The 26,126-nt window shown below is 42.8% G+C and overlaps 1 protein-coding gene and 1 long non-coding RNA gene across 9 annotated transcripts in view; one reads left to right on the top strand and one right to left on the bottom strand.

Annotated features, from left to right (window-relative positions):
• The window catches only part of LOC138751507 (uncharacterized), a 98,521-nt gene that overhangs the window by 57,379 nt on the left and 15,016 nt on the right, over positions 1–26,126 (bottom strand). The gene's annotated exons all lie outside the window — the stretch shown is intronic.
• Positions 1–26,126, top strand: part of macc1 (MET transcriptional regulator MACC1) — an 81,805-nt gene that overhangs the window by 46,955 nt on the left and 8,724 nt on the right. For 2 of the 3 annotated variants that reach the window (XM_069913832.1, XM_069913834.1), the window contains exons 2-3: positions 6,150–6,263; positions 13,261–15,326. In XM_069913832.1, coding sequence (XP_069769933.1) covers positions 6,161–6,263; positions 13,261–15,326 — 2,169 coding nt within the window. In that variant the 5' untranslated portion in view covers positions 6,150–6,160. Of the gene's footprint in view, positions 1–3,169; positions 3,278–6,149; positions 6,264–13,260; positions 15,327–26,126 lie in introns of all 3 variants that reach the window. The other variant, XM_069913833.1, reaches the window with a different exon arrangement.

The following is a 26,126-nucleotide window of genomic DNA, read 5'->3' as shown; positions in this document are numbered from 1 at the left end:
CGCCTCGGGCCAGCGAGTGGTGTGGTCCACCACCGTAAACAGGTAACGGTTGCCCCGGGAAACGGGTAAAGGCCCGACAATGCCCATGTGAATGTGGCTAAACCATTCCCGGACGTGCTTTAACTTCTGTATGGGTACCCTGGTGTGCCTGTGCACCTTGGACATCTGCCAATAGGTGCATGTTCTGGCTCAGCCCGTGATCTGCTTCCGCAGCCCATGCCATTCGAACCATTCTGCCACCATCCAGACCGTGGACCTGAAGGACGGATGTGAAAGGTCGTGGATGTGACAGAAGACCTGCCTATGCCACTGCTGGGGAACCACTGGCTGCGGGGTGCCCAAGGAGATATCGCACAGGATGGTGTCTTTGCCGCTCGGAGTTGGGAAGTCTCGGAAACGCAGGCCCGTGATGGCATTCTTGAAGGCCCTCGTCTCCTCATCAGATTCCTGGTCCCGGGCGAGCTGGTCGAAGTTGAGGCCGGGCATCAGCACGCAGATGGCCAGTTGTGAGAGTGCATTGGCAACTACATTGTCCTTCCCCGCCTTGTGCGAAAGGTCGGTGGTACACTCCGGCATGAAGGAGAGGTGACGCTGCTGGCGGGGCAACCAGGGATCCTTTGCCATTGCAAGTGCCTGGGTGAGGGGTTTGTCGTCGGTGAAGTTGGTAAAAGTCCTCCCCTCCAAAAAATAGCAGAACTGCCACACCGCCAGGTACATGCCCAGTAATTCGCGGTCGAAGGCACTATACTTGCGTTCCGGCAGGCGGAGCAGGTGGCTGATGAATGCCAGCGGCTTCCAATGTCCATTCACCTGCTGCTCCAGGACGGCACCGACAGCTGTGGCAGAGGTATCGACAGAGAGTGCCTTATGCAGGTCGGTGTGCGGGTGGGTGAGCATGGTGGCCTTCGCGAGGGAGTCCTTGGTGGCCTCGAATGCATCGCAGGCTTCTGGGTTCCAAGTGAGTGTCTTGTGTTTGGCTGCAATGAGGGCGAATAGCGGCTGCATGGTGCGCACAGCTCCCGGGATGAAGCAGGACAACCTTGGAGAAGACCCTAGCACCATGCAGGCTGGCTGTAAAGTCTGGGATGGGGTAACAGTCAGGAATGGTTGTCTCGATGAGCCATCGATAGTCTCCGCAGGGACAACAGCTGCTGGAGGCTTTCGGGACCAGGTGGAGTGGCGAGGCCCATGGGCTGTCAGACCGCCGAATGATTCCCCAGCTCCAACACGTGCGAAAAATTCCTTCTTCGCTACCTGGAGCTTGTCAGGTGGGAGCCGGCGTGCCTGGGCGTGAACTGGTGGGCTCTGGGTGGGGATGTGGTGGAACACCCCGTGGTGCGGCGAGGCAGTGGAGAACTGTGGCTTGAGGAGTGCTGGGAACTCATCTAGGATTCGCTGGAACTCTTCTCTGGGCATGCTGATCGTGGCCATCTGCAGTTGCTCTGAGCGGGAGTCATCAAGACGATCGACCTGGAAGGTATGGGCGTCCACCAGGCACCTACCTAGAATATTCACCAGAAGCCCATGTGCGAGGAGGAAGTCTGCACCCAGGATGGCAGTTGGGAGGGACGAGACCGTGAACCTTCACGCAAAATTCCGTTGACCGATCTGGAAATGGACTGTTGTGTGTCCATATGTCCGGATTGCCATTGCGTTGGCCACACGGAGGAGAGGTCTACGAGGTTGGTTCCTGGAGTCGACGGCCAGGAACCGCCGGCTACTGACTGAGTCCTGCAGGTAGAAGAAGCTGTGTCATTGGCCAGCCGCCGCAGCCATTAATAGCGGCCGGCCTGGTTGTTTCCCTGGAACGAGCAGGGCTGACAACACTTCCGAGCCTTGGCTCCCCAGCGCTGGTGGTAGAAGCGGAGGCCTGGAGTGGATGCTGTGGCCTTGGTTATGCTCTTGGGGGCCCCTGCAGGGGGTGGGTCCTCTACCACAGCACTAGGAGCAGGCTTGGCCTGGTCGTGCCTTGTGACCTACTGGACCACTGAGCCCTCCAGGAATCGTGCGAGCCATATCTCTTGGGCCTTTTGGGCGACCTTCCTCAGGTCGGTGAAGCTCTCCTGGACTAGCAGAGGCCAGATGTCCCTGGGGATATGGTCGAGGAAGATGCACTCGAAAAGTTGGCAGTTGGTATGCTCACCCATGAGCGCGAGCATCTTGTCCATCAGCTCCATCGGGGACCTGTCCCCCAGGATGTCGAGGTGCAGCATCTGAGCGGCACGCTGGTGTCTGGATAGTCTGAGGGACCCGGTAAGCACTCGCTTAATGGTCTCGTATTTGTCCTCGGTGGATGGGTGCTTAAAAAGGTGCAGCACGCGTTTGGCGATGGCCTGGTCCAGGGCAGCGACCACGTGGTAAAATTTGGTCGTGTCGGACGAAATGTGGCGGTGGTGAATCTGAGCCTCCGCGTGGCCGAACCAGGTCTCCAGCTCCTGAACCCAGAAATCAGGCAGTTTCAAAGCTATAGCGCTGATCCCAGGCTCGCTCATGACGGGTTCAAATATGTTTGAACCAGCTGGGGTCACCAATTGTAGTGGCAACTACACTGCTCCTGCAATAACACACACACAACCAGTCAGGTTGAGCTCAGTGAGCAGACTGGTTTATTGCAGGCTGCTGGGCTGCACTTATACTCCCTGCCCGGACCTGGCTGAGAACTGCGCTGGAGGGCGCTGATGTTACTTGGGTGTCACGTGGTCCCCCAGCGCAGGTTTTGGAGCCCCGTGCTGGAAGGAAGAGAAATCCCCCGACTGCGCCATTTTGGCCGGCTGCCCCGCCACGTGGCTTACAAGCGGGGCCAGTTCGCCTGCCTCGTGGTGAGCCGCCACAGACCATTCTTTTTCTCCCACTGATCACAGATACTTGAAGCAAGAGCAAAAACAAGGTTTCTTTTGGATTCCCAAAAATATTGGCAATTGTTTCATGTGTTAGTTGTGATACACTTATTTCTTGGTAAATTGGCATGATATTAAGTAAAGTTGACCACTGAAGGATATGATTAAAAGATTTCTCTCGTACTTTCAATGGAATTAATAAGAATGTGTGAAATGTCAGGTTTTCTTCGAAGCTGAACAAATCAGTTAATTTTTAGCTCATTCTTGAGTGAGAGCCATAAACACCATGGGTAGAGAGGCTTAGTGAAGAATAACATTTTGTTCTTTTGCAGCTGGCTCACAGGAAAATGGTAAAGGAAGTGAAGAGGAGGAGTATTTTGAAAATTATATCTAATTTTCATTATCAAGCCAACTCATCCAGAGGAGCATTTCAATACATAGTGAGAAATCTTAAAAGTTCTTAAATTCAAGTGGATTTTTAAACAATTTTAAATTCTTATGCATTTAAAAACTGTAAATTGTGTTAATGTAGCTATCTGCTACAATCTATGCCTCTGTAGAGCCTATAGCGCAGGAGAAGTTATAGCTGCATGCAGGTTAGATCAGAAAGAACATGCTGTTCCCAGAAAGAATGACATGAACCCCAGTCAAGTGTAGTTAATACTGAGCTTTATTGGGATCACAGCCCTGCTTTGATTCTCAAGATGAGGGACGTGGTCAAAGTCCCCTCAGTGCCGATTGGTGCATTTGTGATCTGCTTTCCTTGATAGATCAGTTAGGCTCCTTTAGTTGTGGCCAACTGGAGGGCAGCACTGCGGGCCTCATGCAGCCTGCTGGATCGTCACGTTTGTCCTTCATTTTGTGAGGTACACCGATGGAGCTGCGAGGGGCCGCCACATTACTACCTGATTGCACAACTATTGAATTGAATAATTATACATTGTAGCTTTCTGCTTCTTGAACATCCAAGCAACAAGAATAGTCCAGTCAGCCAATAATTTTCAGTTTTCTTTTTTTAAACACTCAGATTGCCAAATTATTTACAGATATCTGGTTCTCAATAGCCCCTTTCACACTTGCATCCCAATAAATTGGCTGTTCAGTGTCCCGGGATAGGAATGGGGTTTTGGCCTTTCAAACTTGATCACTCCTAACTGGGACACTGAATGCTTTCACACTTGCAAGGAGCCATCGCCAGGGTTAGGACTGTTCTACCTTCTACTTGTGCATACTTGCCTGACCGCAACACCAGCATCTGCAGATGCCAGGGATTGTACTAGGGGTAGAGGCCGTCAATCCCTGGTGTGAGATGATGTCATCTGATGCTAGCGTTGAGCTGATTTTTGCTTTCACTCTTGGCACTTTAAAGGCCGATTGGTGTTTGATTCCTGGGATCACTTACAAGTGTGAAAGAGGCTAATGATTTGCCTGCATGGAGGTCTGAATGTGTTGTAGATCCAGAAATTGGGAGGGGTAGGGGAATGAATGGCTTTGGATTTGAATGTGTATTACAATTGATGAGCAAAGATGGTTGGATCTCTGCTCACTTATGACACAGTCAACTTATCCTGATTGACTCTATTCACGCTTGGCTGCTCAGTGTCTGTTGGTTTATAGTCTTTCTGCACTACCATGCCCACAAAAAGTGTGTCACAAAGGGGAGTTTCTTCTATAGTGTGTTTTATAGTGTGCACACTTTCACTTCTGTTTAGTTTCCCTTTGGATTTGCATAGTGATTCTGCCCTTTGCAATTGGTACCAAATCTCTTTCCTTGCCATTGTATGCGCTAGTGAAAATTATACCTCTCGAATGTTTCATTTTCTTTGGTGAAGTGTTCATCAAACATCTCGATGATCTTGTTAAACTTACCCTGGTTAGCTGCCTTAGCAAAAACAAATGTGTTGAAAACTTCCAGTGCCATGGTAAGCAGAAGTGTAATCTTCCATACCTCAGGTCTGCTATAGATTCCAATGGCTTGCAGGTACAGCATGAATCTTTGTTTGAACAGCCTCCACTCATGGCCTACATTTCCTGTCCAATTTACAGCATCAGGAACTTCACACTTTCCAATTCTCTGCTGCTATATCGATTGATTCTCACTCATGGTACCATGTGATTTAAAAAAAAATTGTAATAAAGAAACTTGGGTTCTTTTTAAAACAACTATTTATTAGCTAGAACGTACACAGACAAGATCTCGTGGAGGCATCCATCTTGAATCTACCAAGATGCAACAGCTTGTCTCCTGACTCCCACCAGTAGTCAGGATTAACACTAGCACTCACACAAACACTCTTACCTGACCTACTTAAACAAAGGAGCAATATTTTAACCCTGTCCATAGCTCATGTGGATGTAAAGATCTTTGTACTAGGCCCTTGTAATTTTTCTTCCTTACTTCCCTCAAACCTCTGAGAGAGATCCAATTATGCCTTTAACATTCACCCTTAATGTTTGTCAAGAGACCCAAGGAGTGGCTTCAAGTGATGAATTCCTTGCTTTGAACAGAAGTTTATGGTGTCAGGGAATACAAATGAGTAAAATCATTTGCAAAATTTCTCTCATTATCAAAGCACATAAATTTAATTTTTTTTGTGTTATGTGACATGCACCGTCTTCACTGGGAGTCTTTGTTTCCAAATTCACCATTACTGTAATTATTACTGTGAATACTTTTAAGGAACAAGTGAATGAGATGGAGAACATGCTTGGTTAAGAAATGAAAGATTGGAGTTTAAATATATAAAATTTATTTTGAAAATCAAAATTATTTTTTGATTAAGAATTCCCATACGAATGATTATTTTTCCTAAAATACATTTTTATGAATCCATTAAATAATCAAACAGATCATTCCAGGCTATGTAAAAGCCTGAAGGCTGTAAGCTCTGCCCATTTATTCATTCACTATTATCTTGGCTTGTTATACAACAAATTGAGACAGATTATGTTTGGTGTCTTATACTGACGCTGAGTGCAGAGTAGAGTGTGTGTGCGTGATGCAAAAATTAAACCATTTTATTCTCGCTGTCTCTTTGCTCATGTACTGCAGTGCCTACTCAACAGATATGTTGTTAATTAAATGCAACATTGAGTGATGGACCTGAAAGAAATGCAAATGTACAGGCTGGAATTTCTGACCATTTTCTTGAAAAATAATGTAATACCTCTGCCAGGTGTTACTATATTAAAATTAGATTGCTCCTCCTAATATTTGGAAATGTTTACGGGGATATGAAACATTTGGCTGGGTAACCATTTTTTGTCCATTACAGAGAAAAATCAGATTTTTTTTGTCTTTATTGTTGACAGAATCAATCAAAATGGCTGTCAGAACACATTCTCCCAGACATACACGCAGCCGGTCAGAAGGAACATTGATTGACCTGGATGAAAACCCATCAACTACTCAGGTGTATTTAAAAGGTACTGAAAATTATGAACTATAATTCTGTTTATCGGGGGTAGCCATGTATGGATTAAGGAAGTATTTTCTGTTAAATATTTAGCTGCGTGTACTTTTTTTTACAGGAGCAATGGCTTGCAGTGTGGCGTAGTTGTGTGTTTGTCTACCCCCACCCCACCACCACCACCACCACCACCACCACACACACCCGATTGCAGGATGAAATAGAATGCTGACATTGCTACAGCCAGACACTGATGTTGGTGAACCACTAGCTTGTGGGTTTATGCAACCCCTATCTTTAATTTAAGTGATGACCTGGACTTTATTACCCCTCAAGAATTTTTGGTCTGTTGATTTTGATAGACAATGGCTATGAAGTTTGTAGGCTTTGGAAAAAAATAAATAACCATTATGGGTTAGAGTTTTTGTATTTTGTAGGAATAGGAGGATGGAGTGCATGAGCACATGGCTGAGTAGTTGGTGCAGGTGGGTAGGTTTTTAGGTTTATAAATGACCGAGATCTCTCTTGGGCCACAGGTGATCTGTACAGGAGAGAAAGTTTAAATCTGAACTGGAGGGGGACCTATTTTCTAGTATGGAGTTCTGACAAGATTCACCCAGAAGATTTTAGACTAACAGGGTGATAGGATCCAAGATGGAGGGTGAAGGACAGAGAGCAAAGCAAAGAAAGTGCATTGAATCAGAACACTGGGCAATCATTCAGGTAAGATGGGCATGGTGTTTATTATAACACAGTAAGCCTGATGGGGAAAGCAGATGAGCTTAGGGCATGGATAAGAACAGAAAATTAGGAGATTGTAGCCATAACAGATGTTGTTGAAGGAGGACTAGGATTGGAAGGTCATATTTTAGAGGCGTAGTAGTTACTGGTGTGATAGGAACAGTGGGAAGAGAGGTGGGGTTGCAATATTAGTCACAGAAGATATGGCAGTAGTCTTTAGAGAGGATACGGCTCGAGAACTACCTTATGAAGGAATGTGGGTGTACATCAGGAATTAAAAATGATTATCACCTTGATGCCACGTACAGTGTAGGCCATTGGAGCTTACACAAAAATGCTGGAGAAACTCAGCAAGTCACATAGCATCCTTTATGTAGCAAAGGTGAAGTTGCATGACCGATGATTCGGGCCTGAGCCCTTTAAGGTATGAGCAAAATGCAGGTTGTAGCTGAATAAAATGGTTGGAAGGAGGTGCAGGAGGATGAGTACAGGAAAAAAGGACATGGGTAGATATGGGTGGGAGGGAACAAGAGCCAAAAAACAGAAGTGATTGGTTTGGGGATAGTTCTCTGAATGGAAGTGGAGAACTAGAGGAAAAAAGTATGGGGATGGGGAAGCATAGGAGTTGGAGTGGCCGAACGGAAGCAAGCAACGTTAATGCTATCTGGTTGGAGTATCCAGTAAGAATATTTGGTGTTGCTCCTCCAACTTAAGGGTAGCTTTGGTTTAGTAGAGCATGAGGTCATGGACAGGGAGGTCAGTGTGGGAGTGGGGCGTGAAATTTAAATGGTTGGCTACTAGGAGATCCCTGCCATTGCTGCAGACAGAGCAAAAGTGCTCAGCAAAACAAATTCCCAGTCTCTCTAATGAAGAGAGGCCCAAATGGGAGCACCACCTGGAGCTAGAGGATCAAATATCTAGTGAGATTGTTAAGGTCTGTATAAATAACAAAGCTGTTATTGTAGAGGATTTAAACTTCCCCAACATTGTCTGGATATACCACAGTGTTGAGGGATTGCATTAAGTGAACTTTGTGTGTCCAGAACTTTCTCCTGTGAAAATGCCTACAAGGGAAAGGGCAATACTTCACCTTGTACTTGAGAATAAAGCTGGGCAGGTAACTGAACTATCAGTAAGGGAACAGTATGGGGACCAGTGAACCCAATTCTTCAAGCTTTAAGATAATTATTGGAAAAAGATTACACTAGTTCTTAAGTTGGGTGGCCTAGTAGTTAGCGCAATGCTGTTACAGCACCAGTGATCGGACCTTGGGTTCGAATCTTGCACTGTCTGTAAGGAGTTTGTATGTTCACCCCGTGACAGCTTTGATTTTCTCCTGGTCCTCCAGTTTTCTTCCACAATTTCAATATGATTAAGCAGCAGTAGCAGACAAATGTTGGTGGGCAAAAGCATAACTGGTGTTTAAAAGTAAAAAGAAAGGTTGAAGATGAATGTGGAGTAAAGGGCAAGATAAGGAACCCCTGTTAGCAAGAAATATAGAGGTGAAGGTTGGGAAGAAAAAGAGTGTATAATCATATATACTCATGTAATAGTCAACCCCCTCCCCTTTTTGGCCCAAAAATCATGCATTTTCCATGTGACACATGAATAAGTCAACCACCCCAGTTTTGGCCACAGATGCCCACCTATCCGAGCTCCTGATGCCTTGAACAACAGGTATGTACCATGGTCACAAGTATGACCTGTGTAAAAGTTTACGCACCTCCTCTCTCTCTCTTCCCCCCACCCCCCCAATTTGACCTGAAAAATTGGTCCATAGAACTATTCTCAAAGTATATATGGTATGTAACATACAGGTTTGAGGGAATTGCTTGAGATGTATAAGAAATATACATCTATAGTAAAGAGGGGAGTAAGGCCAAAAAGAAGTTATGAAATTACTTTGGCAGCCAATGGATGGGAGAATGAACATTATGAACAAAGGGGTCACAGGGAGAGAGCAGGTCCCCTTTTCAGGAGGTGCATTATGAGTGGAAGATCTTACTGTGGATTAAGATGATCAGGAGTGGGAGGTGAGGGAAGTCACTAAAAAATAACCTAGAGCATGTCCCCATCAGTGGTGAAAGAGGTTTTGGCAATTTTGGACCGTATCAAGGTGGATAAATCTCCAGCTCCTGACCAGGCTCACCTTGGAACATTGTGGGGAGTCAGAAAGAAATTATTGAGGCCTGGGCAGACATCTTTAATTCATTGCTAAGGACATGAGAAGTTCTGGAGGATGGCAAATATGCCAGTATTTAAAACGGCCTGTAAGGATAATGCAGGTAATTACAAACCTGTTTGTCTGGCATCAGTGCTGTGGAAACTGCTGGAGAGGATTCAAAGAGAGAGAATGTTTTTGAAGAGATGATAGAGGGTGGATGAGGGCAAGGTTGTGGATGTTATTTTTATGGTTTTTAATGAAGAGTTTGCTAAGGTTCCCCATGGCTCAAGTACACTGGAAAGGAGTCCAAAGAGCCAACTGGTTTATAAAAAAAAAAAAAAAATTCTTAGTGAAAGGAGCCAGAGAGTGGTTGTAGAGGACTAATGAGTGAAGTACTCAGACACTTTTTGTAATAAAATCATTTAGGCAAGGATATTTGGAGCAACATAAGCAAGTTTTCTGATGATGCAAAAATCTGTATTGCAGTAAAGAGTGAAAAAGGTTACCTGGGTTTGCAGCGGGGTCTAGACCAGATTGGAAACTGTGCAGAGGATGTTTTGGAGAAGAGTGACGTCCTGCATTAGTTTGCTGATGACACCATAGTTGTCGGCAGAATCACAAATGGCGGTGGAATTTTACAAGAGGGAGAGGTCAGCTTGTTGAATGGTGTAATGAGGACAAGCTTGCGCTCAGCATTAGCAAAACCAAGGAGATAACTGTAGACTTCAGAAAGAAGTCAGGAGAACACAACCGTGTCCTCATCAAAGGCTCAGTAGTAGAGAGGGTCAAGAATTTCAAATTCCTGGGTGTTAACATCATAGAGGATTTTTCCTGGAACCTCCATGCAATCAAGAAGAAGGCTTTCCAGTGGTTTTACTTTGTGAGGTGTCTGAGGAGATTTGGTATGTCGCCAAAATCCTCTACAGGTGTACCATGGAGAACATTCTGGCTGGTTGCATCACTGCCTGGTATGGAGGTGCCAAGTTGGCCACAACTAAAGGAGCCTAACTGATCTATCAAGGAAAGCAGATCACAAATGCATCAATTGGCACTGAGGGGGCTTTGACCACGTCCCTCATCTTGAGAATCAAAGCAGGGCTGTGATCCCAATAAAGCTCAGTATTAACTACACTTGACTGGGGTTCATGTCATTCTTTCTGGGAACAGCATGTTCTTTCTGATCTAACCTTCCTGCATGCAGCTATAACTTCTCCTGCGCTATAGACTCTACAGAGGCATAGATTGTAGCAGATAGCTACATTAACACAATTTACAGTTTTTAAATGCATAAGAATTTAAAATTGTTTAAAAATCCACTTGAATTTAAGAACTTTTAAGATTTCTCACTATGTATTGAAATGCACCCTCTGGATGAGTTGGCTTGATAATGAAAATTAGAATAAACTCCAGAGGGTTGTTAACTCAGTCTGCGACATCACAGGCACCAACCAAACCACTCCATCAAGGACATCTACATGAGGCAGTGTCTTTAAAAAAAAAGCAGCCTCCATCCTCAAAGACCCCCACCATCCAAATAATGCCCTCTTCACTCTGCTACCATCAGGAAAAAGGTACAGGAGCCTAAAGATGAGCATTCAATGACACAAGGACAGCTTCTTCCCCACTGCCTTCAAATTCTTGAATAGTCAATAAACCAAAGACACTGCCTTACTTTTAGTGCACTATTTTTATTTTCTATAGTAATGTAAGATGGTTATATGAAATGAATGTTTGCACTAGGATGTTGCCGCAAAACACTGAATTGACATTCATGGCAATAAATTCTGATTCAGGGTAAATTGAAGCAGGACAGGACTTGCTCTGTAGGCAGCAGTGCCCTAATGACTGATATAGAGCAGAGGAATATATGGATGCAGATACACACTCTTTAAAGATGACACCACAAGTATCGCACAAGCATTTGGAATGTTTGCCTTCATCGGTTGAATGGGACATTGAATGCAGGTGTTGGAATGTTGTGTTTGTTACACAAGATTTGCTGAGACAATGCTTGGAATGTGTGAAGATTTGGTTGCTAAATTCTAGGAAGGATATTATAAAGATGGGGATTAGGGAAGCTGATATGGTGAGAAAATGTAATCTGGAAACATTTAGTTGTCAGAGATTGAGAGGGGAATTTTCTGGAGGTGCCTAAAATCACAAAGAGCTTGGATAAGGTGAATAGTGACAGTGTATCATAGAATAGGAGACTCTAACATAAGAGGGCATCAGAATCCGAGTTTTTTTTTATTTACAGCACAGTAAAGCCAATTCCAGCCATTTAAACCCATTTCCACCCAGTCACACCCAAATTAACTGACGTCCCATTCATTTGGGAGTGGAAGGAAACCGTAACACCCACGGAAAACCCATGCAATCATGGAGAGAATGTACAAATGCCTTACAGACAGCGCAAAATTTGAATCCAGGTCATTGGTGCTGTAATAGTATTGCACTAACAGTGCCACCCTATTGACATGAATATGCCATTAAATTTATTGTTTTACAGCAGAAACCACAGTGCAAATATTGCTATAAATTAGATAAAAAAATACAAACTAAATAACAGAAAGTGAGGTAGTGTCTGTGATTCATTGTCCATTCAGGAATCTGATGGCAGAGGGGAAGAAGCTGTCCTTGTGCTGCTGGGTGTTTGTCTTCAGGCACCTGTACCTCTTTCCTGATGGTAGCAATGAGAAGAGCACATGGGTCCTTGAGGATGGAAGCTGCTTTTTTAAGACACCGTCTCTTGTAGATGTCTTCACTTCATCGAGGACTGATGCCATAATGGTGCTGACCCAGTTTACAACTTTGAAGATTTTTCCTGTCCTGTGCATGGGCACCCCCATATCAGACAGTGATGCAACCAGTCAGAATGCTCTCCACGGTACCGCTATAGAAATTTACAAGAGTCTTTGGTAATGTACCGATTCTTCTCAAATTCCTCTTGAAGTATAGCCACAGGTGAGCCACCTTTGTGATTGCACCAAGATGGATATTTCAAGATGTTGACAACCCTTTCCACTTCTGACCCCCCAATGAGGACTGGTTTGTGTTCTCCTGATTTTTCTCCTTCCTGAAGTCCCCAATCAGCTCCTTGGTTTTGCAAACAATGAGTGCAAGGTTGTTGTTGTTAAACCACCCAACTAAATGATTCGCCTCCCTTTTGTATGCTGCTCATTGCCGTCTGTGATTCTAACGATGTCCATGGTGTCATCGCCAAATTTGTAGACAGCATTTGAATTTTGCCTAGCCCTGCGTGGAGAACAAGTAGAGCAGTGCGTGTATCTTTGAGGTGCGCCTATGTTGATCATCAGAAGGAGATGTTGAATTCTGATTTATAGTGTCTGTGGCCTTCCAGTACAGAGGCCCAGGTTTTGGAGCCGCTTGACCAGCACTGAAGGTATAATGTTGAAGAGTGGTCTGATGTACTCATTGCTGTTGCCTTGGTGATCCAGAGCTGAGTTGAGAGCCAATGCTATTGCATGATCTGTGATGTGATTGTTACAGTCATGAGCAACCTCTCAAAGCATTTAATCACAGTAGATGTGAGTGCTACTGGATGATGGTCATTGAAGCAGTTAATTGCTCTTCTTGGGTATGTGAACAATCAATGAACCTTTGAAGCAGGTGGGAACACTCCAGCTAATTGCTTGGGACAGATACCCTGCCAGGTACACCTTCGGGGCCTGATGCTTTGCAAGGTTCCACCCTCTTGAAGAATGTACTGACATTGGCCTCAGAGGCAGATATCATGTGGTTGTCTTCTGCAAAGATTATTGTAGGTACTGTTGACCCTAACTATAAGGTGAGGTAGCTGGGATTTAGAAGGAATGTGAGGAAATAGTTCTTTGCTCAGAAGATGCTGAGCATGTGGTGGAGTCGGGTGCATTACCTTCCTTGAAGAATTACTTGGTTAACGATATGCTTGGAAGAGGATTGGAGGAGTATGGGCCGCATGTGGGACAAAGCAGGAGGGAATGTTGTTTGGCTTGATCAAGCTGGTCCTGTTCCCTTGCTATATGACCCATGACTATTTTCATGTTGGTAATCAGTTTTATTTCTTTTGGCATTTTGCAATTTTTGACCTTTTTTGTTTTAAACATAGATGGCAACACCTTTCAAGGAATTTCATGTGGACAAGATTCTGATCTACTACAAGGCTGGGGTGACCTACGATTTGACCCACCAAACCATGCTAATATTCAAAGCACAAATCCATTTTGGAATGGACTGTCAGGATCGAACCCATTTTTAGACGAGATTGCCAAAGAAAGTGGCAATAAGATATTAAATCCACCATCTACATTAAATGAGAACCCACCATTAATGTTTGAAAATCCAAGAACTGCAGAGTCTATCGGCTCCTCAGCTGATGGATTAGACGTTGACAACCTGATCTATATTGGAAGACCATTTGCAAAGCAACACGGAAGGTGGAAAAGTGCTTCGGATATTTTGGATTTTTCAAGCAAAGAAGTTGTTCCTCAGAGTAATCGTCCAGTGAGCCAATTTATGTCCCCGAATTTTGAATCTTTTCAAAATGATAGAGAAGCTTACAAAATGGCATGGTTGAGCCATCGACAGTTAACTAGATCATGCCTTGATTTGGATATGGTAAGTCAAAATCCTGGATGGGGGCAGACCCAAGCTATTGAAACACATCTTGTCTGTAAGATGGACCATAAAGGTGGATCACTTCATTTGCCTGAATCAGATGTAAGTGTCCATGTGCCTGAAGGTCACATTGCACCTGGTGAAATCCAGGAAGTGGCTATAAAGTCCTTGCTTGAACCACCTCAGATACTTAATAATGATTACTGTACCACTATTGGTCCATTATTGGAACTAAAATTGAGCAATTTCAACACTAAAGATTTTATCTCTTTGGATATGAAGGTGACAGCTGAGGTGAAAACTGATCCTATGAGTCAAGTTATGACTGAAATTCTATGTTTTTGCAGTGAAGATAAAGAGGGTCCTTTCGAGAAGGTGCACAATGTTTATGTTTACAAAGATATCATGCAAGTAAAACTTGAACATTTTAGTCCTTGCATGTATATTGTGCCAGCAATTGAAACAAAAGCTATTCTGCCTCCAGCATTGACAGTATGGGATTATCTTGACAAAATGATTACTATTGGAGTTTATGGTCCCAAACATATTCATCCAGTTTTTACAGTAGTTTGTACAATCTTTTGTCACAGTGAAATCCCACAGAAACTTACAGATGTGAAGAAAAACAATAAAAATTTGCCACCAGTTGTTCTTCAACTTTGGGGAAAGCATCAATTTCATTTGGATAGACCACAAGATCTTCATTTTTCAATTGTTCTCACTGGTGCAAAGTATGAAGTGCAGGAAAGTGATCAGAACACACAAATTAAAAGAAACTTGCTCACAATGGGCAGAACAATTCGGCAGCAGTTTTCATTGTCTATGTCAGAAACTGGAGAAGTTAATTCCTTTCAACTTGGGATTCAGGTTAAAAGTGCGAACCAGGATATAATAACACAATTCAGTGTCCAGACACCTGGGCCAACAGCCAAGTCAAATGTGAAAAGACGTTATCAAAAGTTGAAAGAGTCATTAACACCTATCCCTTCACCTGAAAAATTATCTGTCAAGTATCCCATATTTAAGGAGAGAGCGATAAATATTATTAAGTATGGAGTGGCTCTGAAACCTGTGCTAAGACAGCCAAAAATTGAATACTTGTTGGAATATTTTAAAGGTGACACTATTGCCCTTCTTGGATTGGACAAAGTTAAAGTAATTGGTCAAACAAGAACCAAAGAATGGTATGTTGGCTTCTTGCGTGGAAAGGTTGGCCTTGTGCATTGCAAAAATGTGAAGGTAATTTCTAAGGTGCAGGTCATGGACTTTTCAGATGTGAATGTTACAACCATGAACCTACTTAATCAAATTACTATTCCCATCAAGAAATTGACATACATGTATTCGTCTGTTCGTGCAATTGTCACTGAAAATATTTCTAGTTGGAAGCCATTTGCTGAAGTGCTTGGATACACTGATCTCCCATTGGATAAAATCTCTCGGACTCCAATCGAGAGTGAATCAGAAAAAGTTGCTTGTATACTGGAGAAACTAAAGGAGGACTGCCATGCTAGCGGTAACAAGATAAAGAGAAAATTTCTACGTGAAGTTGTACTGGTAAGTAGTCTGTCACTTTATTAGAGCACAAAGCATATTTTTAAATCTGGACATACAGCATGGTAACAGGCAATGTTGGCCCACGAATCCATGCCACCCAATTTTCACCCCATTAACGTACACCCCTGGTACATTTTGAATAGTGCTAGGAAACTGAACCCTGGAGAAAACTTGCAGAGATACAAGGAGAATGTACAAACTCTTTACAGACAGTATGGGAATCAAACCCCAGTCTGGTCCTGATCTCTGGCTCTGTGAAAGCGTTGCTCTAACTGCTATGCCAACTGTGCTGCCGTGCAACCTTGGATGGCTTTGGTAGTTGAGGTGATGGTAGAGATCCTATAATATGAAATTTCATGGATGTCCAAAACAATTTTCCCAAAAAGAAAATTCACAACAAAACTCATTGATCTTGTGGTTTAAAAATAACAATTGTATTATTCCATATAACAGTGCATTTGAGACTTGAGAGTATTATGCAAAGGATTCACATGATGAAATGATCACCCATTTAAAACTATAATGAAGATCATAGCTTGTGCATTTTTGGAATGCTTTACCTCAGAGGTTTGTTGAATTATTAAATCTGTTCACGGTTTAAATAGATTTTTGGAATTTAGAAAAAAAAACAAGTGTTATGGAATCAGTTGAGTTAGTGGAGTTGAGGATACAAAGTATATCAGCTATAATGTTAAATGGCAGGACATGCTTGAGGAAGTGTGTAGCCTGTCACATCAAATCTCATATGCTTGTTAAAAGCAAACGTCCTTGAGTCAAGGACATCCATGGTATTTTCACTGGTGATTGGTGTTCAGCTGAAAATCAAGTGGAGTGGAAACTTAAATGGTCATGAATTAAATAACCCTCATTGAAATGTTTACAAGTATACAGGATTTCAAAATGGTGGTTATAGATCATGTTGCTAGAGCATTATTGTTGCAGCTGAATACTGTACTGGATATTGCATTTTAGGAAAGTCTTTTGAGAGAGTATAGATATTTACCACAATTATTCTGAAGGAACTTGGCGGAGGAGAAGATCCAAATTTGGAAGCATAGAACAAAGGTGATTGGCAAAAAAAAAAAAGGAAACGTGGTATATTTTTTCAAATAATTACTTAGGATCAAGAATGTCCTGCCAGAGCAAGAAATAAAGATAAATTCAATTGTGGTTTTCAAAGGGAGCTGGATAGGAATAGGAGTACAAAAAATTTACAAGGTTGCTGAGCGTAGGGCGAGCTGGGTTGCTCTGTCATAAATAGTATGGACATTGAGATAAACGGTTACCCCTAATGTGGTGAAGTTTCTAATGTTCTGTGAATCAATGCCCTTTGAGCAAGAACTCTATTCTTTATAATAATGGCACAAGAATGCAGCAGGTTTTGCAATGTGCATATGAGGCTAAGATATATAACCAACGTTTTTGGCTTGAGCCCTTAAAGGTATGAGGTTAAAAAAAAACCTGGCATGTGCCTGAATAAAATGCCTGGGGGGGTGGGGGATAAGGGAAGAAAGGGCAAGGGGCAGAGCACTTTGTCATTTTGATGTACCTATCATGATAGTCTTTCTCGGAGTGATACACCATTGAGCAGGCCCTCACTAATCAAGATTGACCAAGTTGGCATTCTGGGATGGTCCCACTTGCTGCTTTTCAGTCCCTATCATTCAAAACTTGCCTCTCCCCATACCTGTCCAAATCCCTTCTGAATGCCAAAATTCTGTCCACTTGCACAGTTTTCTCTGACATCTTGTTCTAGATGTAGACCACTCTTTTTTAGATATTAATTAAAAAGGTATCCTTTCAGAGCGGCTTACTAATATAAATGTCGGTATCAATTTAGGAACTTAGAATGGAAACTAAATTCTAAAATTGCATACCTTCTAATGGAATACTTGGCACCATTGAATTTTGAAGTGGTAAGAATTCAAACAGTATCTGAACACTATTTTACCTACAATTACAAAACCTGTTGGTTCAGGTTTCAACATGGATTTGAATGAGGAGGAGGAGGAGTTTTGTTAAAAGTACTTCAAAAGCAACAGCAAGATGATTCATAGATGAGAGGATACAACTATAATGGACAACAATTTTTCAAAAGGTTTACCTTCCTGTAAAAAATATTGTGATAGGCAACTTCAAGCTGAACTCAGATAATTTCAGATTTGGTGTATCATGTAGGAAGTTGGAGAAATGTTAAATTTAACTTTTATTGAATTATGAATGTTTAATGATGCTGACACATTGCATTAGTTCAAAAAAACTGACCTAAAAATGTTTTGCCACTGATATTTGTTGGTACCCAGCATCTGATTCCTCCTGTGTCAGTGACCAACAATAGTCAGCCAGCATTGATGGATTCCAGTTGCCCTGATAATGCTTTCCCATGGTCACAAAGTCCTTTTGAATACTTACGCCATGTTAGTCACTGACTGCACCAAGAAACAGCAGGGGAAAAAGTCCAAAGTGCGAATGCAGAAAATTAATTTTCAGTGACATGTTGCACTTCCTGGTTTTGTCTGATTGAACTAGAATTAAAATATGACAGGAAATCACAAAAATAGATTCTATACAAAAACAAAAGGTACGAGTGGAATATTGTAAACTGATTTTTGTGATCATAAAATACACCCAGAAGTGTTCAGGAAGCAAAATCTTCATTGTCCAGTATAATTTTACCCATGTTGGAGTTTCCAAATGTTGAGTTTTCTGATACCTGTCAACTACAATCACCACAGTAGTTGTCATAAGCCCTTTAATATTTAGGTCATCTCAAAGCATTTGACTGGAGTAAAATTGTTTAACAGTTTTCCTAAAGAGAAAATAAATGCAACTTTACAAACACCAATTAGATTGGAGTGGTATGTGCAATTCTGGTCACCACCAAAGGTTGTGCAGGAGAGAGTACAGAGGAGCTTCACCAGGTTGTTGCCTAGATTGGTGACTTGGATAGATTGAACTTAATTTCCCTGAAACAAAGGAGGTTGAGGGTGAACATATATAACTGTATAAAATTATAAGATGAAGGTTATCAGAATCTTTTTTTTTTAATTACTCCATGATCAGGGTTTCAAAATCAAGAGTGCATAGATTTAAGGTGAGGAAAAAGATTTGAGGGGACAGTTTTTTTTAAACACAGGACTGGCTGTGAGAACAGATGGTGGAGTTGTATGTTCATTATATTTGGGAGACATTTTGGTTAGTACTTGAATTAGCAAAAAATCAAAAGGATAGAGCAAATGGCATTGGTGTGGATGGGGAAAAAGTTTGACATGAATGTGGTGGGCCAAATAAGTCTTTTGTGCTATACAACTCTGACTCTCTAAATAACTTGAAGTAAAATATTTTTATTTGCAGCTTTTTATACATGTAATACAAAATAATTACACCTTTTAAACTTTGTGCTGTAAAAGCATGGGGAGATGTTGGAGAAAGGAAAAAAAATCTTTGTTCTTAATGTGCCCTGTATGAAAGAAGTGATCCTCAAGGTAGTGATAATGCAATGACTATCTGAAGCTTAAAAGAACATCTTACCCAGACCAGTTCTCAGTCCTGAATGTTAAAATAGTGAAATTGAAGGGAAAACCCATTTTTAAACAAAAATATGTTTATCATCTTTGATTTCAATGATAATACTGGAGCAATAAATATTCATCTTGTCTCTTGCAACCGGCAGTGCTAGATTTGTAATTTATCTTGTGTTGACATTTAACAAGGACTATATGAAGTGAAGTCAATTGCTATACTTTGTTTCATTTGAGCAAATCAGTTGATAGAAGGGCAGTTTTCATAGATAAAAGTTCAGAGGTGGTATATGTAAAATGTTTTTTGATTTAATCATGGATATTTCAGCTAAATGCAACACTATGCATTTCCTTCCTCAACCTGGGTTAATAATTTATTGTACTTTGTCTTAATGGCTATTTGTGTATAAACCTGAACAAATTATGAAAGAAAAGTATATAGCAAGTGATTGGTTTTCTAGAAATACTATCTTGTATAATTTTCTTCCAGAAAATTGGAGGCATGTTCAGCATAATGGTTAATGTGATGCTATTGCAGTGGCAGTAATCTGGGTTCGAATCTGGTATTGTCTGAAAGGAGTTTGTACGTTCTCCCCGAGTATGTGTGTGTTTCCTCCAAATGCAGTAGGGGTTTGTAGATGATTTTGTATATTTGGACAGACTGACTCATGGGCTGGAAGGGCCTGTTTCAGTATTTTAACTCTACATATAGATATATAAATAAATTGAAATTTAAGCCTTTTATAGTATTTAGGAGTAAAGAATTTTACCCTTCCTATAAATGAAATATTGACTCTGCTTTCTTTAATGTTTTACTAACTAGGTAACTTTTCCTCTTGGTTAGAGATGTCTTCTGCTAGCCATTATTGTCAACCAAGAAGGTGCTGTGTTTTCTGTGATTGGCATTTTAAAAAAAAATCATTAATACAGTAAAATGCCTGGTATCTGGTATTCAACTAACCAGCAGCCTTAAGCAACTGGCAAAAAAAAAGACAAATAGTTTAAAAAAAAAGAATAAATTAATGGGTTAAAATAAACACAAGTTTAAAATTGTAAAAGTAAATGTTCTCTGAAGTTGCACAAAACATTGAAGATGGGTGCAAATATTCAGCCAGTGGAGAGCCTTAGTCATACTTTGCTCATAGCAGCTGTTTGAATAAAGTTGTGTGAAACAGCAGTGGTGTTGCCCAGGATGAAGAGGTGGTTCGTCCATCTTGCCATTGGGGTGACTCACTTAAAGCGTCTCCTTATCTTTGCTTAGTAAGAGTTGCCCCAGTGTTTTTATCTGTAAACTTGTGGGAGGGATGTTAATTATCTACATTTTTATTGCTTGTGTTTTGGATGGCTCAGTGGAGGGGGAGTAACCAGGAGATGCAACGATGGTTGAATGTTTTCAAAGAATGTGACTGAAAGTAAAATGCTTTAATGTTTATATATTCATGCAAGTGAAGTTTGTTCAATGTAAGTATAGTATTTTTAGATTTTAAGCTATTTATTTTTAATGCAGATATATTAGTTGGTCATTGTAAAAGCAAGTCTCAAGCAACTGGAAAATACACTTTATCTGGCATCTAACAATCTTTATATGTGTAGATCCTTGGGGTTTCTCTCCTTCCATCAGTGTTTCATTGCCCCCTAGCTGCATCCTTGATAATTCATGATTAATTTTTTGATATACAATAGCATTACACAATATACACCTTGATATTGAATGTTATCATATTTCTGTCAAACCAGACAAACATACCATGATATTGTTTCTGGGAATATTCCAGTTTGTCTTTGTTGTACCTGGACAATGAATGTATTCACTAAAACAGAGATTCCACCTAAATGAGCATGCAGATAGTGATATAAGCAAAGTAAGATCGATGTTAATTTATATTGAATGCCTTTGCATTGAAATATTTAAAAATGTTTATTGCAATATTTGCATGCTTTTAGATTGAAACTGATCTAGAAAGAAGAATGGATGCACTTGTTTGGTGCCTTTCGTATCTCTCAAATTTTTTGAGGTAATGAAAATGCTTGGAGTGTAGACACAAGTGTTCTGTAGGAAATATGACAACCATTTCTTACTGAATGATAGTAATCACTCTTGGGAGATTTGTTGATGGATCTTCTAGGACACCACAGATAAGTGGAGAAGCACTAAAATGTCAACGCTGGAATCTTGAGTTATCAGAGAATTGATGGAGGGACTCAGATGTTGGATAACATCCATAGGTAAATATAGTCAAAGAATCAGGTCAAATTTATTGTCAGAGTGCATGTTGTGACATCATACAATCCTGAGATTCTTTTCCTTGTGGATCAGGCAGAATTTCTACTTATTGTTAACATTAGTCAGTTGATAATTCATGTCTAGATCCTTTATCAAGGACAGAGGGAAGGAGGGAAAGGCTGACTGTACATAAATGGGGAAAGAAGCTAAGGGAGGGGTCCAGAAGTGATAAGACAGAAGTTGTGAAAAGTAGAGAGGCAGATGGAGGGAGACACCAATAGGAAATGGGTGGGGGGAGAATAAATACAGGAGTAGGTAACGAATGAAAACATAGAAACAGTGGGGATTATCTAAATTTTTTTAAAAAGTGTTCATGTCATCAGAGTGAGGATAAACTTGAGGAACAAAACATCATATTCCTCCTGGACAGCCTTAGTTAGACTTAATGGCATGAACATTGATTCAATAACAAACATTTGATTTCAAAGCAATGATAATATTAGCAACTTCAGTAGCAGCTTGATCAAACTTTTTCTCTGACTTAAAGGCTCAGGCTTCTTGAAGTGTTATTTTCCTCTCATTGTTTGTTCCATTCTCTCCATGATTGTACTTGCACCTTACAATCTGCCTCGAGCAAAGACCTTGGGATACTGCTGTATATGACATAATAACTGCATGCTTATGCAAAGTACATGACACTTAGTTGGTTGTTAGCACTTGTCTAATAAACAGGACATCCTGGGTTTGAATCCCTGAGATGCCTGCCTCAATCGTTCTGGTGATCAAGAAGTGTGTGGTAACTGTCAAGTTGGGTTGAAAAATGCTTGTATTAAAAACTACCTTGAGCCCAGAGTTGCGTTCATAAATTGCTTTATTTTAACATACCCTTGGTGAATATCTACGTGTGCAGGCATTGCCTGCTGCACCTGAGCCTGCCAGATGCATAATTTTCCCAGATGCAGAAGTCCCGCCCTGTCATCAGCCAGCTTGATGTTCTACCACATGTGTTACACCACATGTCCCTTAGTTTATGTTCGAAGCACAGTTTTCTGTGGCTTTGCCCACTCCAGTTACCTTCACGTTTTCAGGTACAAATACACATAAAACATTTAAAATACACTTCCTTCTTGACTCTAGGTGTTTTACAGATTCAGTTTCTGCTGTGTCTCTTTACTTCTCAGCCTGACCTCGTTCTTATTATGCCAGGCGAAGTCTGTGTTTCAATTGGGAGAGTCTCTTGTCCTGCCTTTGCAGGAGTGTCCATTTCTAGCGAGTGCTCTTGTCGCATTTCACCTTGAGACTCTGGTAAGAGCATAAGATGTTAGCAATTCCATCTTAGTTTCCCATTAACCATGTATGACCATGGGCTGTGGTGCACAGAAGTTCGTATACCTTGTGGTCTTGCATCATCTCCTGGTATCAACATTTCTAGGTCGCTCGTTCTGTCTCTCTCATTATACCACTTCACATTCTTGCACCTCCCTTTCCTCGTTCTGGAGTTAAAGCAGGTCTGGGAGTTCCAGCAGCAACCTCTCTGGAAGGGTCAGTAGAGTCATGTGAAGGTAACGACTCATTAACAACTGGGATAGACTGAAGCCATTGCTCAGCGGTGTTGCTATGTATGTCGATAGTGCACGGAAAGGGTCTCTTGCCTTCTTGAGCAGGTTCTTCATTGTTTGTACTGCTTTTGCTCTGCAGATACTGGTCACATGCTCAAACCCTTAATCTGCTGCAAAGGCTTTCATATTTTGTCCAGAGAATTGTGGACAATTGTCACTTACTAACATCTCTGGAAGGCTGTGCAAACGTTGATTTTTTTTTGTGAACAATTATATCGGTTGCTCGTGTCGGGCTGAGTTGTGGTATTTCTATGAATCTCGAGAAATAGTCCACCACAAATAAATACGTTCTCTCCAAGAGTGAATATGCATGTGCCAAATTTTTGCCATGGCCTGTCAGGGAATTTACTTGGCATCAGTGGTTCTCTTACGTTTGTCCTTTCCTGTATGCACTCTGCACTTCAAGACAATCTCACTTATTTGATTGATCAGACCGAGCCACCATACTGTTTGACTGGCACATTCCTGGAATTTTACAACCCCCTTTACTGGTTGGTGAAGGCGTTGAGAGATTAATCCTTCTTCACGGGTAGTGACAAATGGGCAGGTATTACCTGCATTTAATTTGTCTAGATTAACTAGACAGGGCTGTCCATGATCACCAGCCTTATTTGCATTGGTTATAGAACCTTTGGCTCAGGCGATCAGGCAGGATGTTAATTTCAAGGGAATTAAAGCATGTGAGCGAGAATATAAAATTAATCTGTTTGCAGGTGATATGTTGATATCTATATCTCTAGATCTAGATCTATAAAGATAGATATATAACCCTAGAAATTCTTTAGGGCCTGTAATGGTATGGATTGTATATGCTAATTGGCTTGGGCTGGCTCGCCCCCTTGATGACACTCTTATTTGGACTCCTCCCCTGGGACCCAGGCCACCTTTCCCTTCACTTCCCTAGTTTGGATCCAGGCCAGCTCAAGTCTTCAGTGCAATAAAGTCTATTGTTCCCCTCAAGTCTTTATCATTGCAATTATTGGGGCAACTGATAGTGCCCAACAATTTAATGCACAGAAATTTTAATGCCTCCGGTCATGGAGAAGTTGCTGCGCCATGATCGGCTAGAAGTGGATTCCCAAGTCCCAAGTCCCAGGTGCATCGGAACTCTTCGAGCAGTGGGTCAACTGCTTTAACAACTTCCTGGAGACCGCTGCTGGAGTGGTCGATTCAGACGAAAAGAGGCTGAAGATCCTACAGGCATGAGTCGGCCAGAGGGCTTTCCAGGCCATCAGAAGCTGCATGACCTAGACAGAGGCAATGGCTGAACTACGGGTGCTATACAAGCCCATTACCTCCTAGCGTCTAGAAAACCAGGCTGTGTAAGTCAGTAGAAGAGTCCGTTCGAGCCTGATCATCTGGGAAAAGACTGTTTGGGGAACCCCACAGTCTCTATGCTGGGGGCCCAGTGCATGAAGACCTGGTCCAGGACACTTGCATGTCGGGGTTGAGGTCAGATTATATCCAACGATGTCTCCTTGAGGAGGATAAACTCCCACTGAAACGGGCGATCCAACTAGCCAGAACCTTAGACTCGGCCCAGCGCCATGTGGAGTCGATCACGGGCAGAAGCAGCCCTACGCACCACCACGAGGGCCGCCATTTTGGGAGTCGGCGTTGGGGATGGCTAACCAAACTGCGGCAGCGGTAGCACCGGGATAGTAGAGGTGCAACTTCTGCGGGTAGTCAAGACATCCGCAACGTCTCTGCCCCGCGAAAGGAGGTACCTGCTCAGGCTGCGGGAAAAAGGGCCACTACCAACGTGTCTGCAGGTACAGAGCTCCATCTCAGAGCAGCGCGGTGTGTATGGCCGAGGAGCTTCCGGGGCCAGCCACGTGCGTGGTAAGGCGAGCACCATTTTACCTGCTCCCACCGGCATCCTATGCGCAGCAGCAACCCTCACCAGCGACATCACTTCCACCTTCTCCACCTGCATTGGTCACATGGAGTCCACCATCTTGGGCATCGGGCCTCCCCACCGATGATGAAGATGATGCACCCATCCAGGCATTGATCACCTTGGACCAAGCCAGCCCTCACCCGATCACGAACTCCATGATGCAGATCGAGGTGAATGCGTACAAATCGAACTGCCTCTTTGACAGTGGCAGTACTGAAAGCTTTTTCCACCCCAAGATGGTCTGTAGACTCTCGATCCCCATGTTCAGGATGTCTGGTCCATGACCAGACGCTGCCAGATCTGCGCTGAATGTAAGCCGGAGTTCTACCGGCCCAAGAAGGCACACCTTATCAAGGCCACATGCCCTTTTGAACGGCTCAATGTTGATTTCAAGGGCCCCCTACCCACTATAAATATGAATGCCTACTTCCTGACGGTGGTGGACGAATTCTCCAGGTTCCCATTTACTATTCCCTGCCCGAATATGACCTCGGTAACAGTCATCAAGGCGCTGCACTGTATCTTCACCCTGTTCAGATACCCTGAGTACATCTACAGCGATCGGGGGACCTCGTTCATGAGTGAGGAACTGCGACAGTACTTCCTAGCTGGAGGCATAGCCACCAACAGGACCATCATCTATAACTTCAGGGGTAATGGCCAGGTGGAAAGGGAAAACACCACCATCTGGAAGGCGATGCTCCTGGCCCTTAGGTCCAAAAGCATGCGGGTATCCTGCTGACAGGACATTTTGCCTGAAGTGCTTCATGCTATCCGATCACTCCTGTGCACCACGACAAACACCACCCCGCATGAACGTTTATTTGCTTTCCCTAGGAGATCAGCAAATGGTGCCTCCATTCCTTCTTGGTTGGCAACCCCAGGGCTGGTCCTGCTATGGAGACACGTGAGGGGCCATAAGACAGATCCACTGGTGGAAGCGGACATCTCATACATGCCAACCTGCAATATGCTTTTGAGAGGTACCCCGATAGGCACTAAGACACTGTGCCTATCTAAAACTTGGCGAGGGCTGTGGATCCCAAAACTGCCCTGCCTGCCACAGCCTATCCTGTGGAGCAGACCACCCCACACAGGAGTGGAATACTGGAGGCTGAGCCACCCAGCTCTAGTCTCCAGGAGTCTGTCCTCCAGGAAGCATCAAATTCCCCTTGCTCCCGGGAGCCCTTGAGCATTACCCCAACCCAAACTGCACCCCCGGGGACCACTTCCTCTCCCAGACAGCAGAGCTCGCACACACCTGCCCTCCGGCGGTCCCGCAAAAGGAGGAAGTCGCTGGTGCAGCTAAACCTCTATCAAAATATTTTTTTTCTCTCTCTTCCATCCCTCTCATTGTGTAAAAGAGAGGGGCTGAATGTAATGGTATGGATTGTATATGCTATTTGGCTCAGGCTGGCCCGACCCCCGATGACATTCTTACCTGGACTCCTCCCCTGGGACCCAGGCCATAAAGGTCGGGTCACCTTTCCCTTCCCTGCACTTCCCTAGTTTGGATCCGGGCCAGATCATGTCTTC

This window comes from Narcine bancroftii, chromosome 1, assembly GCF_036971445.1.
Source record: "Narcine bancroftii isolate sNarBan1 chromosome 1, sNarBan1.hap1, whole genome shotgun sequence".
Lineage (NCBI taxonomy): Eukaryota > Metazoa > Chordata > Chondrichthyes > Torpediniformes > Narcinidae > Narcine > Narcine bancroftii.
Note: the sequence above shows the minus strand (reverse complement) of the source record. Positions and strands in the feature narration are given on the sequence as shown.